Genomic DNA, 19,302 nt, shown 5'->3' on the forward strand with positions numbered 1-19,302 from the left:
CCCGGGTTCACACCATTCTCCTGCCTCAGCCTCCTGAGTAGCTGGCACTACAGGCACCTGCCACCATGCCCGGCTAATTTTTTGTATTTTTGTATTTTTTTTTTTTTTTTAGTAGAGACACGGTTTCACCATGCTAACCAGGATGATCTCGATCTCCTGACCTGGTGATCCGCCTGCCTTGGCCTCCCAAAGTGCTGGGATTACAGGCGTGAGCCATCACACCTGGCCTGGATTCTCTTATTATTAATAGTACCTTTTCAGTTGATTCTCCTAGATATTTTGGGATATAATAATATTGTCCTAAAAACAGCAATAAATTTTACTTCCTCTTCCATTTTTATAGCTTTTATACTGCATTAGTTAGTACCTCTGGCACAATAAGTAATAGTGATGACAGCCAGCATTTGTATCTTGCTCCAGACTTTGTAGAACTTCTAAATTTTACCCGTTAAGCATGATGCTGACTTTTGAGCTGATTTGGTAGCCTTCTATTTCTGGTTTAGTAGTAAATTTTATTAGGAATAAATATTGAACTTTATCAAAAGTATTTTCAGCATCTATGGAGGTGATCATATAATTATACTCTGATCTATTAATATAATGACATATTAATATAGTTCTAATACTGAATTATTCCTGCATTTTCAATATGAATGTAGGATATACATTTAAAATATGCTTCTGTATCCTATTTGTAGGATATACATTTAAAATATGCTTCTGTATCCTATTTGATAATTCTACACATTGTTTCCTCTTCTTTTATCATGTTTTAGAACAATTTACATATCACTGAAGTAACATGTTTCTTAAACTTTGGTAGAACCCAACTATGAAACTATCTGAGCCTGATGTTTTTTGTGGAGGTAACTCTTTGACAATATTCTTTATTCCTTCTATAGGAGTTATGCTTTGAAAAGATCAATAAAGTATAAAAACATCTAGCAAGTCGAAGAAAAAGAAGAAAAAAAAATCTATTAGTAATGTAAGAAAGGGACTATCATAGCAATTGTGGTACTTATTAAATAAAAGAATATGGTATACAACGTTAGCAACACATGTGAAAATGGAAGACTAGATTTAACGGCAGATATTTTAGGAAAATATGCATTAATAGCAAATTCAATTATCAAACTGACAAGAAACCTAGAATAACCAATAAACACAAATGAAATAAAAAGTATGTTAAAGATGATCTAAGTCAGGAATTGTTTCACTGCAATGAACAGAAATCTACTCAAACTAGGTCAAACAAACAAACAAAAAGCATTGGAAGAATATAGGAGTATTTCATGGAAACTTGTGCTCAAGTAGTATAGTCAAGTCTAAGGATTCTGGAATGTTAGAACCCAACTCCTTTTTGGAATTGAATTCTCTCTTGTTTGTTCCTTTCTGCATATGTGTTCATTCTTTTGTCTTTCTACAACCACCTTTCTATGCAAAGATATCTATTTTTTATTACTACTCGGTGCCAAGGCCCAATACCAACTGACTACAGTCTCTGCATTCCTTTTCCAAATTCCAAATGGGCAAAGCTTAGCTCAGGTATCAATTCTTGAGTCAATAAACTTTCCAGAGGAGAAAGAATGAAAGTAGGTTACAGAGTCACCAGCTACTAAATTAGAGGATAAATTCATGTATTAACTAGGGGTTTGATGTGGGCAGTTTGTTGTGTGGACTGGACAGGAAACTTGAAATTGCTATAAAAATAATCTGACTCCCAAAAACCCCTGACCCAAATTGCTTTATGGGTGAATTCTAGCAAAGTTTTATGGAACACAGAAGTCCTATGTTATTTATACTGTTGGGGGCATAAAAAGGACAGGAAGTTACTATAAGGCTAACATGATCTCATTGTTAAAATTAACAAAATTAGCTCCCAAAAGAAAAATATGAATTAATCACACTTGTGAATAGAGATGTCAAAGTTTTCATGTAAACACACATTCATATTAACACATATGTGCATATTTGCACATTTATATTTTCATATTTTAAAACTACTACCAGTGTTGTATTTCTTATCTTCTTATGGGTGATATTATACAGACACTTTCTTCGTATCATTTGAATTCTTTACTATGATTGTATTTTTCATCAGAAAAAATCCACATTTTAAAACTTAAATAGCCTAGAAATGATCGTAAAATATTAAAAATTTACATTAACACTTATATTTACTTACCTCACTGAATTGGAAATGATCCAATAAGTAGTGTTGGAATAACTGGCCATCATTTTGTGGAAAATGATCATCATTTGGGGAAAAAGAAGTTAGAGTGTAACCTCAGTGTCAATGTAAATTCTAGATGGAACAAAGATTTATATGTGTAAATAAAACTCTAAATGTATTAGAAAAACATTGTAAATATTTATATCATCTTTGGGTGCAAAAGGAGCATTGAGGCTTATCGCTAATGATATAAACCACAGAAGTTTGAATACAAAAAAGTTTAACATGTAAAATATATTTTTTTATTTCTCTTTTTTTTTTTTTTTTTTTTTTTTAGACAGAGCGTCGCTTTGTCACCCAGGCTGGAGTGCAGTGGCGTGATCTCGGCTCACTGCATTCTGTCTCCCTGGTTCAATCGATCCTCTTGCCTCAGCCTCCTTAGCAGCTGGGATCACAGGCGTGAGCTACTGTGCCTGGCCTAAAGTATTTTTAAAAATCATAATCATAAAGACTGCCATTCCTGGCTGGGCGCAGTGACTCACGCCTGTAATCCCAGCACTTTGGGAGGCTGCAGAGGGCAGATCACTTGAGGTCAGGAGTTCAAGACAAGCCTGGCCAACATGGTAAAATCCTGTATCTACTAAAAACACAAAAAAATTAGCTGGGCATGGTGGTGCATGCATGTAATCCCAGCTACCAGGGAGGCTGAGGCAGAAGAATTGCGTGAACCTGGGAGACAGAGGTTGCAGTGAGCCAAGATTGCACCATTGCACTCCAGCCTCAGTGACCAATTGAGAGTCTGTCTCAAAAAAATAGAAAAGACTGCCACTCCTTTTGTCTTGCTATATGCTCCTCTTTCAGTATTCTCACCCGTTACCCTAATTTTAATTATCACCTCTCAAAAGACTGTTTCCAATTAAATATACACACCTAGTCCCAACTTCTCTTCCTAGCTTCAGTCCCTGCTAACCAACTGTATCGGGATATCCCACTGTGAACCTAACCTCAATACACCTAAAACAAACTTTGATACACCTAAAATTAAGCTTATTCTAATTTCTAAACTAGTTCCTTTTGACTTTGTTATGTCTCTCTTCGTGGGATCTCAAAATATAATCAGTGACTCCTCCTTTTCCAAAAACCTACATGTCACTCTACTCTGATGGTTATTCTTCTTTTTAATTATCTTCCTTTCATTCAATCTTTCCTTTCTATTCCCACATTACCCCAAATTATGCCCCTAATTACAAAAAATATTAACACTAAGCCAGACAATTAAAAAGGGTATTTTAACCTCAAAATTAGAATCTGATCCCATACCATACATAATACCAATAAAAGTCTTGGCAGCACATTCTCTAAGACATATACACTGTAGCACAGTAATTTAATATTAAGTCATTCTATTACAGCCTTTTAACTCCTGCTGGCCTATATCACTTAAAACAAGAAAACTAAATAAAAATACATGTCATTAAGATATTTCATTTGTTGTTGTTGTTGCTATTGAGAAGACAGATAGGATAAGATAAAAATGGCAAAAGTAACCAGAGTCAATAGAATCCTCTTTTTTTAAATAGCATTTTTTAATCTCTAGGAAACCCTAATATTCAATTATTTAAAATATGCAACCCAAACGAAATAAAAATATTTGAGAATGAATTTTATGTCAAATTTCAAAAACCTATCGTTATATCTTTTATAATACTAAAAATTATTTTGGTATTACCATCACAGAAATCATACAATTCTAGAACTAGAAGGGACCTTGGCAATTATGTAGTTAACATACATTAAAACTACTAAGCCGGGCTCGATGGCTCACGCCTGTAATCCCAGCACCTTGGGAGGCTGAGGCGGGTGGATTACCTGAGTTCAGGAGTTCAAGAAAAGCCTGGCCAACATGATGAAATCCCGTCTCTAGTAAAAATACAAAAATTAGCCAGGTGTGATGGCGCATGCCTATAATCCCAGCTACTTGGAAGGCTGAGGCAGGAGAATCGCTTGAACAGAGGAGGTGGAGGTTGCAGTGAGCCAAGATCATGCCACTGCACCTAGCCTGGGCAACAAGAGTGAAACTCTGTCTCAAAAAAAAACAAAAAACAAAAACTACTAGTGATCTCCAATTTATCAATTCACACAAATAACCAAATGCCTTCTGTACCCTGTGCAAAGCGTACAGAGGCCATACTGACTGATGGACATGGCTAATTTCAGTCTGACAAAAATAAAATAGGCTACTGCTTTCTAATAAGTCCAATTCCTATTCCAATCAGTTAAAGTTCTAGACATATGAAGAGTCAGTTGTGTTTCTCAAACACGTTCACGCCAGCTGAACTTATTTTAATCACATAATTTAAATTTTATATAAACTGAGAATATAAAAAATAAAGGTGTTTTATAGAAAATGAAACTGAATGCTTCAAAAAGGCTTGATAAAAGGTGAATCACCAAAAAAGTTTGTCTAATTAACTATCTGTAGATAAGACAGCTAAACTAGATGGGAAGAAAAAAATGTACTAAAGGAATTCTGTATTCAAGTTTGCTTCACCATGGTCTTTAAGGTTTTAATCAACTTTAACAAATGATAGGCAATATCAGTCTGCGGGTGTAATTTACGCAGGAAAGCCAACTTGAAATTCCATGAGCAAAATCAGCAGAACAATACTCATTTATACATTCAATACACAAGGACATATTGACACCTACCCTGTGCCAGGTATTGAGCCACCAGACCTAACTGGTTTTAAAAATATTACTCTGAATTCCACATGGAACAGATGGGAAAGGCAGGCACAAAAATGGAAGTGGAAAACTTAGGCGGCTTTTACAGTAATCTTGTAAAAAATGCTGGTGGCCTGGATATTATGATAGCAGTGGGAGGGTGTTATTTGAATGGATATGAGATTTAATTTGAAGAGAAAAGCTCTAACAATTGCTTTAGGACTAGATATGAAGTTTGAGTACAAAAAGAAGAAAGGGTAGCTCCTGGGTTTTTGCAGAACTAGGTGAATGTTGACATTTACTGTGATATAGAGAAACCACAGGAGGTGGAGGAGATGGAGACAAAATCAGCTTAAGATGCTTATTTTGAATCCAAGTAAAAATACTAGATAGGCAAATCCGGAATTCAAGATAGAGGCCAGTGCAGGTAATACACGATAGGAAATTATCAGGTATTCAAGTACGCAACTAGATGAGATCACCTAAAGAATAAATGTGGATAAAGAAGTGAGCAAAAGAACTCAGACCTGGAATCAAGCCCTACATCAAAAACTATCAAATTAATGCACATTTTTCTATGTTTTTTTTTTAAATGATTTCCTTTTTCAAGTAACTGCAGGTTCCAATGGTGTCAGATAAGAGACGATTTCTTAGAAACTCCCTTTTCAGGCTGGACGCAGTGGTGCATGCCTGTAATCCCAGCACTTTGGGAGGCCGAGGCAGGCAGATCGCTAGAGGTCAGGAGTTCAAGACTAGCCTGGCCAATGTGGTGAAACTCCATCTCTACTAAAAATACAAAAATTAGCCAGGCGTGGTGGCACACACCTGTAATTCCACCAGCTACTCGGGAGGCTGAGGCAAGAGAATCACCTTGAACCCAGGAGGCAGAGGTTGCAGCGAGCTGAAATCATGCCACTACACTCCAGCCTGCGTGACAAAGTGAGACCCTGCCTCAAAAAAAAAACCCAAAAAACAAAAAACAAAAACCTCTCTTTTCATGTAAGTACACTGACTCATGCATGCATCTTCAAGAAGCTGATCTAATTTGGATATGTGTCCCTACCCAAATGTCATATTGAAATGTAATCCCCAGTGTTGGAGGTGGGGCCTACTGGCAGGTGACTGGATCAAAAGGGCAGGTTTCTCATGAATTATTTAGCATCATCCCTTTTGGTACGTCCTTAACAATGGCGAGTTCTCATGAAATCTGGTCATTTAAAAGTGTGTAGCACCTCCCCTTTCACTCTCTTGCTTCTGCCTTTGCTATGTGACATGCCTGCTCCCCCTTTGCCTTCCACCATGATTGTAACCTTCCTGAGGTGCCCCAAAAGCAGATGCTGCTATGCTTCCTGAGCAGCCTGCAGAACCATGAGCCAATTAGACCACTTTTCTTTATATATAACTCAGTCTCAAGTATTTCTTTATAGCAATGCAAGAACGGCCTACTACAGAAGCATTCTAGAATTCCTCCTCTCTCAGTCTCATATCTCACACCCAGCACTCCCCAACACATACACACAAACACACACACACCTCTCTAGAACTCACACTCATCACCTTTACCCCTTTTCCCACCCCTTTAAAGTTAGTTGTCTTTCCTTTGTGCTTTCACAATTGTCTTTGCAGATTTCCACAGAGGTCCTTTTTAACATTGTATGTTCTAATTGTCCTTTAGTGGTGTGAAAGTTTCCTTACGGGCAAGAACCATAATCTTCATCTTTGTATCTCCAATGACTTGCACAGTACCTGGTAGATAACAGGCTCTCACTGAATGTTTTCCTGAATGAATAAATGAAGGGAGAGAGATTTACCCAAGGTCAGTCACACGGCCATTTAATAGGAAAGTAAGAATTATAAAATAGGTCTTAGTACAGTCAGATGTTCTAAACTTACTTCAGTCTGTCATTCAAAGAATTACATATTCAGGCCTCACCTTATCTATATATTTTATTTCTTATTTATCATCCTGTGAATATACTATGCTCAGTCTTGACTAAAAGTCTAGTTATCTAACCAAAATTCACTTTTCCTCAGCCTGTTCAGAACCTACGCCTTGAGCTAATTTCTTACCTCTCTCATAAAAAATCTCCCTCACATTCCAACCTGAATCATTTCCCCCACTCCCCTCCCCTCATGCTACACACACCTTTGTTAACATCCTATACAATCTGATTTCTATCCTTACACCTACATTGAAGTGTTATCTCAAAGTTCACCAAAAGCCTTTGTAACAGATAAAGTATAATTTTCAAAATAGTAAAATCATGACTCTCATACAAACACGAAATGAAGATCTGGCAAAGAATTTACGTAATTAATTGATTAAGGAAGAAAGAAGTAAGATGTTAAAACTGATTCAAATGAGAATCTGATTTACTATTTCTCAACTTACAAAATTCATTTTCATGGCACAAACATAATTTGCATTGGTATGGGCAGAAAACACTTGTACTGCTTTCAGTTTTCTACAACTTAACTTTTATCCCTTTTTACAGAGTTGTAAAACAGCCTTGTCAATCAAATACAAAGATGCATACCCCTTAATCAGAATCATATAACTCCTGGAGGGTCCTCTAAACAACATCTAGCATTCTAGATACACAATAATTTCCTTTTCCCACTTCTAAATCTTTGATAATTTTTCCTACATAATTGTCAAAACTCATCCTAACCTGCCTCCTGTAGTGCAATGTAAAACCACTCTTGCCACATTCAGTTTCCATAATATGGCACTCTCCTGGATCCTCTTTCACCTCTCTGGTTGTCTTCTGCCTCCTTCACCAGCTCCTATTCATCTTAAATATAGTATTTGCTGAGTTTTTTCACTGGGCTTTTGACTAACATAACTTTTTATGGCTGTATCCAATCTCATCCAGGCATGCTTCATCCATTACTTATACAGGAATTATTCCCATATGCACAGATCCAATGTCTGTAATTCCCAGAGTGAAATTTCTATTTTCTCCATTTCTCATGTTGATATCTTAGCAGTGCTTCAAATTGGTCAACAACCTAAACTCACTCTTTTCCTCACCTACATATGGTCTATTTCTGTGTTTCCTAACTTAATGTCTAATTGTCACAGAGGCACAAAGTATGAGGATCTTACACTCTACTTTCTCCCTCACCCTCCTTCCTCTATGAAACTGTTTTCCAGGCAGTCACCTAAGCTTTTCACTGTACCTCTACAGGCTTCCTCTTATATCTTCCCCTTCCTCATAGCCTTTCCCCTTGTTCAAGCCTACATTATCTTTCACTTGAACTCTTGATAAAGTCTCCAAACTGGTATCTTGACTCTCTCTTATAACATTCACTCAGCTACTAAATTTATATTTCCCCTAACAAGGGCAGCTTTTCTGAACTATACCCACTTATCTGAGTTCTTATATAATAGGCAACAATGTTGTTTTAGGATATCCACCTACTTCCTACTAATTTTACTTGTTACTTCAGTTCAGTCAAGCTGACTCCACCAGTGAAGCACACTTCAGCTAAGACAATCATAAACTCATGATGACTAGTTCAGAAACTGGCCCAAAAGAGCCAATAAAGTGCCATAAGACTTTTGCTGAGAGTTCTGGGCCAAAGGTGTATGCTTTTTGCTGAGGTAAATGCCATTGTTATTGCTATATTTTGCCACCAGAGGACAGCCTATTTGAGAAGTCAAGGCAGGATAAGTGAAGTTCAGAGATGCAAAGAGAAATGTGATGCTGGTAACATCTTCTGAGCCCTGGTATCAAGAGACGCCCAAAGCCAGTTTCCCTTAGGTTATTCAATTACATCTACCAATAAACTTTCTTTTTGCTTAAGCCTGTTTGACTCAGGCAACCAACTAGCAAACAAAAAAGTACTGAACAACACCTTCTATCTTTTCATGCACCATATGACTCAGCTACATCAGCCTCCTCACCACTATCAGAATACTGTGCCTTTCCTTAAGCTCTTCTTTCAGTCTGGAATTTGCTTCTCTCTGCTTGGAATTCCCTTCCCTCCATGCCTTGCTTATTAAGATCCACTTTACACTTCAAGTTTCAGTTTAAATGCCTCAGTGAAATAATCACCAGAGACTAGAAAGAAGCAGAGGGCCAGATTACACAAGGATTTGAAACCATGCTATGGCTTTTTGAACTTTAACCTAAGAGTAAAGAAATGTCATTAAAAGGTTTTAAAGCATAAATGATGTGACCAGATTTGCAATTTTAAAAAGATCACTCTACTTGCTGTGTAGAGAATGAATTAGAGAAGGGCAAGGGGGACAATGACTTGTAAGCTACCAAAACAATCTAGGCAGAGAATGGTGATATGGGCTAAAGAGACAATGCAGAGGGAAGAATGTATTTATGTAACTATTTCATTTCTGAATAAATCTTCCTCTGTACTATAAACTCCCTGAGGGCAGAGAAATTATCTGTTGACTATCACGCTATCCACAGAAATTAGCAAGTAATTGGCACACAGTGAGGACTCAAATGGGCAAATGGAAGTATCATTTGTGAAGACAGAAAACACAGGAAAACTCAGTTTGGGGTTTGTTTGTTTTTGAGCAATAGAGAAGGATGAAGATGAACTCTGTTTTGTACAAGCTGAGTTTGAGTAATGTAATATATTCAAGAAGGCAAATGGGTATATATGATACATACAAACACACACACACGTCTGGGGATCAGGAAAGAGATTTGTGCTGAAGACACTAACTTGAGAATTCCGGGCATAGACGAGTAAATGGTAACTGACTTTATGAGAAGAGCTAAGATTGCCTAGAAATATGTGAAATGAAAGAGGGTGGAGATCACAGACCTCAGGGGTATTTAAAGGTTGAACAGAAATGGAGAAGCTAAGGAAGAACACTAATAGCGCTGGCAGGAAAGCATAGAAGAGTCCTTTAATAAAGCCAAGGGAAGAAGAAGAAGGTGTGGCCAAATGTGTCAAACATTGTTAAAAAATAAAAATAAAAAATAAAAAAAGAAAAAAGTCAGGGAATGGGCAGATTTAAAGTATCCTTTGGATAAAAATAGTTTTGGTAGAGTGGGTGGGAGTGAAGCCGGACATGCCTTGGTTTGGAGTGGATTCAAGGGTAAGTAGAATATAAAGAAATGAAGTCAGCCACTATTAGACATCTTGCTCAAGAAACTGGCTACAAAGAAACTGAGATACATAGTTGCAGGAGTGGAACACAGTCAATGCTAAGTTCTGTTCCTTTATTGTTACAGGTTGTGTATGTTTTACAGAATTTGATCTTAAGCATGTTTAAATGTTGATTGGAGGCAACCTAAAAAGAAGAAAAAGTAGAGTGTAAGAATAAATATAAAAAATGAGCAAAGTCTTTGAAATGGAGCACAGGAGAAGAAACTCGTTTTGAAAAGAGACAGTAGTATCTCTTCCACTGAAGTTGTATACTAGAAGGAAGAACTAGTAAGGATGTAGGCACATTTATAGATTTGGTTACTGAAAATTAAGAGAGCTTACAAGTGATAGCTTCAAATGTGTAATGAACATATTGAAGTTTAAATTCTAAAACAAATCTGTTCTTTGAGAATTTTTTCTAGGTTATGAGTTTAAGATAGACATTAACATATAAATTATATAAAGTAGCTGTCCCATCCCTCAACCTTAGATTTATAAGAAAAATTAAAACAATATTTAATGCCTACTGTGTATAAGTCACTATGCTGTGGAGAACACAAAAAGGCTCTTTCCCCAGATACATGTATAGCTTGTTTCCTCTTCCTTTAGGTCCCTGTTCTCACATTCTGCTTTATTTCTCTCCATTCAATTTACCACCACCTGATACATTATTTTTGTCTTACTGTCTGTTTTCCCCCGACTGGAATAGGGCAGCAACTTTTTCTGTTTTATTCACTGCTGTATACCCAGCATCAATAATAGTGCCTATAATGGATAGGGATACAAGATAAACTTTTGATTTAAGAGGGCAACTTCTCTTCAGGAAGGTACTATGTTAAGTGAGAGAGAGATTATATACAGAATACATCCCTGCTATGGTCTGAATGTCTGTGTTCCCCCAAAATTCATGTTAAAACCTAATCCCCAATGCTATAGTATTAAGAGGTGGGGCGTTTAGGAAGTTATTTGGTCATATGCATTGTACTGTCATGAGAGGGATTAGTGCCTGATATAGTTTAGATATTTGTCCCCTTCAAATCCCATGTTAAAACTTGATCTCTAATACTGGAGATGGAGCCTAGCAAGAGGTATCTGAGTCATGGGGACAGACAAAGACAAAAAACTGGTACCAGGAGCTTTAAAACTAAAGCTGCTTAGGGGTTGCAATCCTAGTCTCTGATAAAACAGACTTTAAACCAAAAAAGATTAAAAAAAGACAAAGAAGGGCATTACACAATGGTAAACGGATCAATGTAACAAGAAGAGAAAATTATCTTAAATGTATATATGCACCCAAAACAAGAGCATCCAGATTCATAAAGCAAGTTCTCAGAGACCTACAAAGTGACTTAGACTCCCACACAATAATAGTGGGAGACTTTAACACCCCACTGTCAATATTAGATCAATGAGACAGAAAATTAAGAAGGATATTCAGGACTTGAACTCAGCTCTGGACCAAGCAGACCTAGTAAACATCTACAGAACTCTCTACCCCAAATCAACAGAATAAACATTCTTCTCATACCACATAGCACTTATTCTAAAACTGACCAATAATTGGAAGTAAAACACTCCTCAGCAAATGCAAAGAACGGAAATCATAACAAACAGTCTCTCAGACCACAGTGCAATCAAATTCGAATTCAGGATTAAGAAACTCACTCAAAACTGCACAACTACATGGAAACTGAACAACCTGCTCCTGAGTGACTACTGGGTAAATAAAGAAATTAAGGCAGAAGTAAGTAAGTTCTTTGACACCAATGAGAACAAAGAGATAACATACCAGAATCTCTGGGACACAGCTAAAGCAGTGTTAAGAGGGAAATTTACAGCACTAAATGTCCATATCAGAAAGCAAGAAAGATCTAAAATCGACACCCTAACATCACAATTGAAAGAACTAGAGATGCAAGAGCAAACAAATTCAAAAGCTAGCAGAAGACAAGAAATAACTAAGATCGGAGCAAAACTGAAGGAGACAGAGACACGAAAAACCCTTCAAAAAAATCAATGAATCCAGGAGCTGGTTTTTTGAAAAGATTAACAAAATTGATAGACTGCTAGACAGACTAATAAATAAAAGAGAGAAGAATCAGATAGACACAATAAAAAATGATAAAGGGATATCACCACTGATCCCTCAGAAGTACAAACTACTATCAGAGAATACTATAAACACCTCTATGCAAATAAACTAGAAGAAATGGATAAATTCCTGGACACATACACTCTTCCAAGACTAAACCAGGAAGAAGTCACATCCCTGAACAGACCAATAACAAGTTCTGAAATTGAGGCAGTAATTAGTAGCCTACCAACCAAAAAAAGCCCAGGACTAGATGGATTCACAGCCAAATTCTACCAGAGGTACAAAGAGGAGCTGGTACCATTCCTTCTGAAATTATTCCAAATGAAAGAAAAAGAGGGACTGCTCCCTAACTCATTTTATATGAGGCCAACATCATTCTGATACCAAAACCTGGCAGACACAACAAAAAAAGAAAATTTCAGGTCAATATCCCCAATGAACATCAATATGAAAATACTCAATAAAATACTGGCAAACCGAATCCAGCAGCACATCAAAAAGCTTATCCACCATGATCAAGTGGGCTTCATCCCTGGGATGTAAGGCTGGTTCAACATATGCAAATCAATAAATGTAATCCATCATATAAACAGAACCAATGACAAAAACCACATGATTATCTCAATAGATACAGAAAAGGCCTTGGACAAAATTCAACACTTCTTCCTGCTAAAAACTCTCAATAAACTAGGTATTGATGGAACGTTATCTCAGAATAATAAGAGCTATTTATGACAAACCCATAGCCAATATCATACTGAATGGGCAAAAGCTGGAAGCATTCTCATTGAAAACTGGCACAAGACAAGGATGCCCTCTCTCACCACTCCTATTCAACATAGTATTGGAAATTCTGGCCAGGGCAATCAGGCAAGAGAAAGAAATAAAGGGTATTCAAATAGAAAGAAAGTCAAATTGTCTCTGTTTGCAGATGACATGATTGTATATTTAGAAAATCCCATCGTCTCAGCCCCAAAACTCCTTAAGCTGATAAGCAACTTCAGCAAAGTCTCAGGATACAAAATCAATGAGCAAAAATCACAAGCATTCCTATACACCAATAATAGACAGACAGTCAAGTCATGAATGAACTCCCATTCACAACTGCTACAAAGAAAATAAAATACCTAGGAATCCAACTTACAAGGGATGTGAACGACCTCTTCAAGGAGAACTACAAACCACTGCTCAAAGAAATGAGAGGACACAAACAAATGGAAAAACATTCCAAGCTCATGGATAGGAAGAATCAGCATCATGAAAATGGCCATACTGCCCAAAGTAATTAATAGATTCAATGCTATTCCCATCAAGCTACCATTGACTTTCTTCACAGAACTAGAAACAACTACTTTAAATTTCATATGGAACCAAAAAAGAGCCTGTATAGCCAAGACAATCCTAAGCAAAAAGAACAAAGCTGGAAGCATCAAGCTACCTGACTTCAAACTATACTACAAGGCTACAGTAACCAAAATAGCATGGTACTGGTACCAAAACAGATACATAGACCAGTGGAACAGAACACAGGCCTCAGAAATAACACCACACACCTACAACCATCTGATCTTGACAAAAACAAGAAATGGGGAAAAGATTCCCTATTTAATAAATGGTGCTGGGAAGACTGGCTAGCCATATGCAGAAAACTGAAACTGGACCCCTTCCTTACACTGTAAACAAAAATTCACTCAAGACGAATTAAAGACTTACATGTAAAACCTAAAACCATAAAAACCCTAGAAGAAAACCTACGCAATACCATTCAGGACACAGGCATGGGCAAAGACTTCATGACTAAAACACCAAAGGCAATGGCAACAAAAGCCAAACTTCACAAATGGGATCTAATTAAACTAAAGAGTTTCTGCACAGTGAAAGAAACCATCATCAGAGTGAATAGGCAACCTATAGAATGGGAGAAAATTTTTGCAATCTATCCATCTGACAAAGGTCTAATATCTAGAATCTACAAGGAACTTAAACAAATTTACAAAAAAAAAAAAACAACCCCATCAAAAAGTGGGCGAAGGATATGAACAGACACTTCTTAAAAGATATTTATATGGCCAACAAACATGAAAAAAAGCTCATCATCACTGGTCATTAGAGAAATGCAAATCAAAACCACAATGAAATACCATCTCATGCCAGTTAGAACAGCGATTATGAAAAAGCCAGGAAACAACAGATGCTGCAGAGGATGTGAAGAAATAGAAATGCTTTTACACTGTTGGTGGGAGTGTAAATTAGGTCAACCATTGTGGAAGACAGTGTGGCGATTCCTCAAGGATCTAGAAACAGAAATATCACTTGACCCAGCAATCCCATTACTGGGTATATACCCAAAGGATTATAAATCATTCTACTATAATGACACAGGCACACGTATGTTTATTGTGGCACTGTTCACAATAGCAAAGACTTGGAACCAACCCAAATGCCCATCAATGATAGACTGGATAAAGAATATGTGGCACATATACACCGTGGAATATGAAGCAGCCATAAAAAAGAATGAGTTCATGTCCTTTGCAGGGACATGGATGAAGGTGGAAACCATCATTCTCAGCAAACTAACATAGGAACAGAAAACCAAACACCGCATGTTCTCCATAAGTAGGAGCTGAACAATGAGAACACATGGACACAGGGAGGGGAACAGCACATACCAGGGCCTGCCAGGGGTTGAGGGGCAAGGGGACGGACAGCATTAGGACAAATACCTAATGCATGCGGGGCTTAAAACCTCGATGACAGGTTGATGGGTGCAGCAAACCACCATGGCACATGTATACCTACGTAACAAACCTGCAGGTTCTGTACATGTATCCCAGAACTTAAAGTATTAAAAAAAAAGCAAAAACTAAAGCTGCTTACAAGAGCTTAGAGAACTCAAAACAAAACAAAACAAAAACAAAAAACCTCATACACAAGAAAAACTTTAAAACTTTTTAGAGACTGGTTAAGAGGTTGTGACAAAAATGCTGATTAAAATATAGACACTTAAGGCCATGTTCATGAGGTCTCAAATAAAATTTTTAAAAACTAAAACAAAAAAATGGCCACATTATATGTTCTGCTTGTTAACAAAAAACTTGGCTACATTGTATCCATGCCTAGCACTTTGTAAAAGGCTGAACTTAAGAGTAATGACCTAAGCTACCTTGCAAAAACAAGTTTCTAAACAACAAAGTGTTCAAAAGGTGACATGGCTGCTTCTAACAGCCTACTATCAGACATGGGAGCTCAAAAAAAAGACAAAGTTAAAGCTAATAATTAAGAGAAAAACAGAGCACACAAATTTGAAAAATTTACAACCTAACCATGTGGTAGAGGGAAGTTTTCAGGAGAGAAATCCAAACTACCCAGCCCCAGGTAACAGGCCCTGACAGAACAGGTTGTTAAAGCGATTAACAAGAATAAAAGAGAGCCAGTTGTTAACAGTCAAGACAATGGGGAAAAGCCCCCAAGACATTCCAGAAATCAAGGCTACCCCTTCCATCACAGGCTCAGAGCCCTCCTCGGGCAAAATGGTTTGGGAGGCCAGGCCCAGGGTGTTGCTGCCTTGTGCGGTCTTGAGATGCTACTCCCCACGTTCTGGCTGCTCTGGCTGCAGCCAGGGCTCAAAAGGCCCCAGGTACTGCCTGGACTGCCACTCCAGTGGGTGCAAACCATAGGCCTTGATGGTTTCCAAGTGGTGTTAAGTCTGCAGGTATACAGAATACAAGATCCATGGAGGCTTGGCAGCTTCCACCTAGATTTCACAAGATATGTCAAGAAGTCTGGGTGTCCAGGTAGAAGCTTGCCACAGCAGAGCTCCTACAGAGAGATTCTACTAGGCTGGTGCCAAGGGGAAATGTGGGGTTAGACTCCCCAGAGAGAACTCATTGTAGAGCAGTGGGAACAGGGGCACTGCCCTCCAGGACCCACAGTGGTGGCAGTCTAACTAAAGCCAAGAGAAGAAGAGAAAGGTGTGGTCAAATGTGTTAAATACTGTTAAGAAAAAGAAAAAGAAAAAGAAAGAAAGAAAGAGAAGGAAGGAAGGAAAGAAAGAAAAGAAAAGAGAAAAGAAGAAAAGAAAAAGAAAAGAAAAGAGAAGTCAGGGAGTGGAAAGATTAAAAGTATCCTTTGGATGTAAACAGCATACACCCTCAGCCTGGAAAAGTGACAGACATTAGACCCCAATCCATGAGAGCAGCCATGTGGGCTACGCCCAACCAAGCCATAGAGATGCAGCTGCCCAAGGTTTTGAGAGCCCACCTCTTGGACCAGTGTGCTCAGGATGTGGGAGGGAGTGGAAAGTGAGGAAGTGGAAAGATTAAAAGAATCCTTTGGATGAAAACAGCACACACCCTCAGCCTGGAGAAGTGACAGACATTAGACTCCAATCCATGAAAGAAGCCATGTGGTCTGTGCCCAACCAAGCCATAGAGATGGGGCTGCCCAAGGCTTCAAGAGCCCACCTCTTGGACCAGTGTGCTCAGTTATGGGACAAGAGTCAAGCGAGATTATTTTACAGCTTTAAGATTTAATGTCTGCCCTACTAGGTTTCAGACTTGGGTGGGTCCCTTTTTATTGGTCAACTTGTCCCTTTTAAAATGAAAATATTTACCCAATGTCTGTTCCACCATTGTATCTTAAAAGTAGATAACTTGTTTTTGATCTTACAGGTTCATAGCTGTAAGGAATTTGCCTTGAGTCTCAAATAAGATTTTAGACTTTGAGTTGATGCTGAAACTAGTTAAGATTTCTGGGGACTTTGAAAGAGATGATTATATTTTACAATAGAAAAAAGAGGGTGGGCATGGTGGCTCACACCTATAATCCCAGCACTTTCAGAGGCTGAGGCAGGAGAATTGCTTTAGCCCAGGAGTATGAGACAGCTTAGTGAGATCTCACCTCTACAAGTAATAAAAAAAATTACCTGGCCATGGTAATGCATGCCTGTGGTCCCAGCTACTTGGGAGGCTGAGGTGGGACAACTGCTTGAGCCCAGGCGGTTGAGGCTACAGTGAGCCATGATCACGCCTCTGCACTCCAGCCTGGGAGACAGAGTGATACCCCGTCTCAAAAATAAAAATAAAAATAATAAATAAATAAGACAAGATATTTGGGGGGCTAGAAGTGGAGTGATATAGTTTAGATATTTGTCCTTTTCAAATCTCATGTTAAAATGTTATCCCCAATGTTGGAGGTGAGAGGTGTTTGGAACATGAGATAAGATCCCTCATGAATGGCTTGGTGCTATCATGTAATGAGTGACTTCTCACTCTATTAATTAACAGAACAATTAATTATTAAAAAGCGACTGGTATCCCTCCCCTCTCTCTCTCGCCATGTGATATGCCAGCTCCACTTCCCCTTCCATCATGATTAAAAGCTTTCTGAGGTCCTCACCAGGATCAGAGGCTGATGCCATGCTTCTAGTAAAGCCTGCAAAACTATGAACTAAGTAAACCTCTTTTTTGTTATAAATTACCCACCCTCAGGTATCCCTTTATAATAACACAAACAGACTAAGGGAGTGCTCTTATAAAAAGGGCAGCAGGAACTTGTTTACCCCTTCCGCCATGTAAGGAGACACAGAAAGCATCGTCTATTCAGCAGAGACACTGAATCTCCTGGTGCCTTGATTCTGGACATCTTCCAAAACTGTGAGAAATAAATTCCTGTTGTTTATAAACTACCTAGTCTAAAGGTATTTTGTTATAGCAGCTCAAACAAACTATTAATAAAACAATACTAACATTCACAAATGAGGGCAGCAAATGCTAAGAGTGATGTGAGCAGCAACAGCAAAAAGTGGTGTAAGAGTTCAGAATACTGCTAATCATTCCAGACAAGCACAGAGTTGTACAATCATCCATCACCTTCTAGAATAGTTTCATCACCTCAAAAAGAAACTTTGTGCCCCTTAGCTATCAACTCCCAACTCCCCAGCTTCCCCAGTCCTAAGAAGCCACTAGTTTGCTTCCTGTCTCTATACATTTGCCCACTGTGGACATTCCATATAAACAGAATCATATAATACATGGAATTTTGTGACTGGCTTCTATCATTTAGTTTGTTTTTAAGGTTCATTCATACATGTTGTAGCATGTATCAGTATTTCATTCCTTTTTATGGCCAAATAATATTCCATTATATGGATATACCATATTTTGTTTACCCATTCATCAATTGATGGCCATTTGGGTTGTTTCCACCTTTTGGCTATTATGAATAATGCTTCTGTGAATGTTAGTGTGTAAGTTTTTGTATAGGATAATTTTTCTAAGAGATGCGAATTTTCATAAAGCTTGTAAATTAACCCAAATCAAAACATGTTATTCTGAGACAATGTCCTTCAAATTTTTTGTTGTTGTTGTCCGTTTGTTTGTTTTTTAAGAGATAGGGTCTCTCTGTGTCACCCAGGCTGGAGTGCAGTAGCCCATTCATAGCTCATTGCAGCTTCCAACTCCTGGGCTCAAGTGATTCTCCTGCCTCAGCCTCCTGAGTAGCTGGGATTGCAGGCATGAGACATTGAGCTCAGCCAAACTTTTTTTTTTTAACATAAAACATCCTTTTTAAATGAAAGGATGGCAATATCAAAAAGTGGTTTTGTTAATGTGCTTATTAGGTAAAATATTATTTAAAATTTTGCTTTTCTGTTAAATCCAAAAGTCTAAAAAGTGTTGATCGAAGAAAATACAAGATAGCTTCTAAAGAAAACTAAGAAGGTTTTCCCCCTGGAGTTGAAATCACATATTGTAAACAGCAGAAAATGAAATACATACGCCAAAAGGTAGATCTTGCCAGGCTAAGGAATTTGGGCATTATCCCATAGTCAATAAGTAAATTAATAAAGCTGTTTAAATATAAAATTATTGACTCCAAGATATCACTCTATTCAACAAACAATAATTGAGTTACTACTATATAAAAAGCACTGAATTTGGTACTATGAGTGATTCCAAAAAGACTTTTGCCTCTGACACTACCAAAACCACTCCAGATAAAATTCCAAATGACCTAAAATTGCTAAATCCAATTTTTATTTTTCAGTTCTCCTCTTGACCTATCAGTAGCATCTGACGTAAGTAAAACACTCTTCCTTGAAATACTTTCCTTCTTTCTTTTTTTTCTTTTTTTTTTTGAGACAGAGTCTGGCTCTGTTGCCCAGGCTGGAGTGCAGTGGCACGAT

At 37.8% G+C, this 19,302-nt stretch overlaps 1 protein-coding gene across 6 annotated transcripts in view; it reads right to left on the reverse strand.

The window, feature by feature from the left end:
* The window catches only part of CRY1 (cryptochrome circadian regulator 1), a 102,181-nt gene that overhangs the window by 79,175 nt on the left and 3,704 nt on the right, over nt 1-19,302 (reverse strand). The window contains exons 1-2 of one of the 6 annotated variants that reach the window (XM_063711884.1): nt 6,593-6,614; nt 2,186-2,305 (exon numbers count right to left, since the gene is read on the reverse strand). The exons of 3 other annotated variants lie outside the window; for them this stretch is intronic. In XM_063711884.1, coding sequence (XP_063567954.1) covers nt 2,186-2,259 — 74 coding nt within the window. In that variant the 5' untranslated portion in view covers nt 2,260-2,305; nt 6,593-6,614. Of the gene's footprint in view, nt 1-2,185; nt 2,306-6,592; nt 6,677-19,302 lie in introns of those variants that run through there. 2 more of the 6 variants (XM_054527597.1, XM_054527598.2) reach the window with 2 other exon arrangements.

Source organism: Pongo abelii, chromosome 10 (genome assembly GCF_028885655.2).
Source record: "Pongo abelii isolate AG06213 chromosome 10, NHGRI_mPonAbe1-v2.0_pri, whole genome shotgun sequence".
NCBI lineage: Eukaryota > Metazoa > Chordata > Mammalia > Primates > Hominidae > Pongo > Pongo abelii.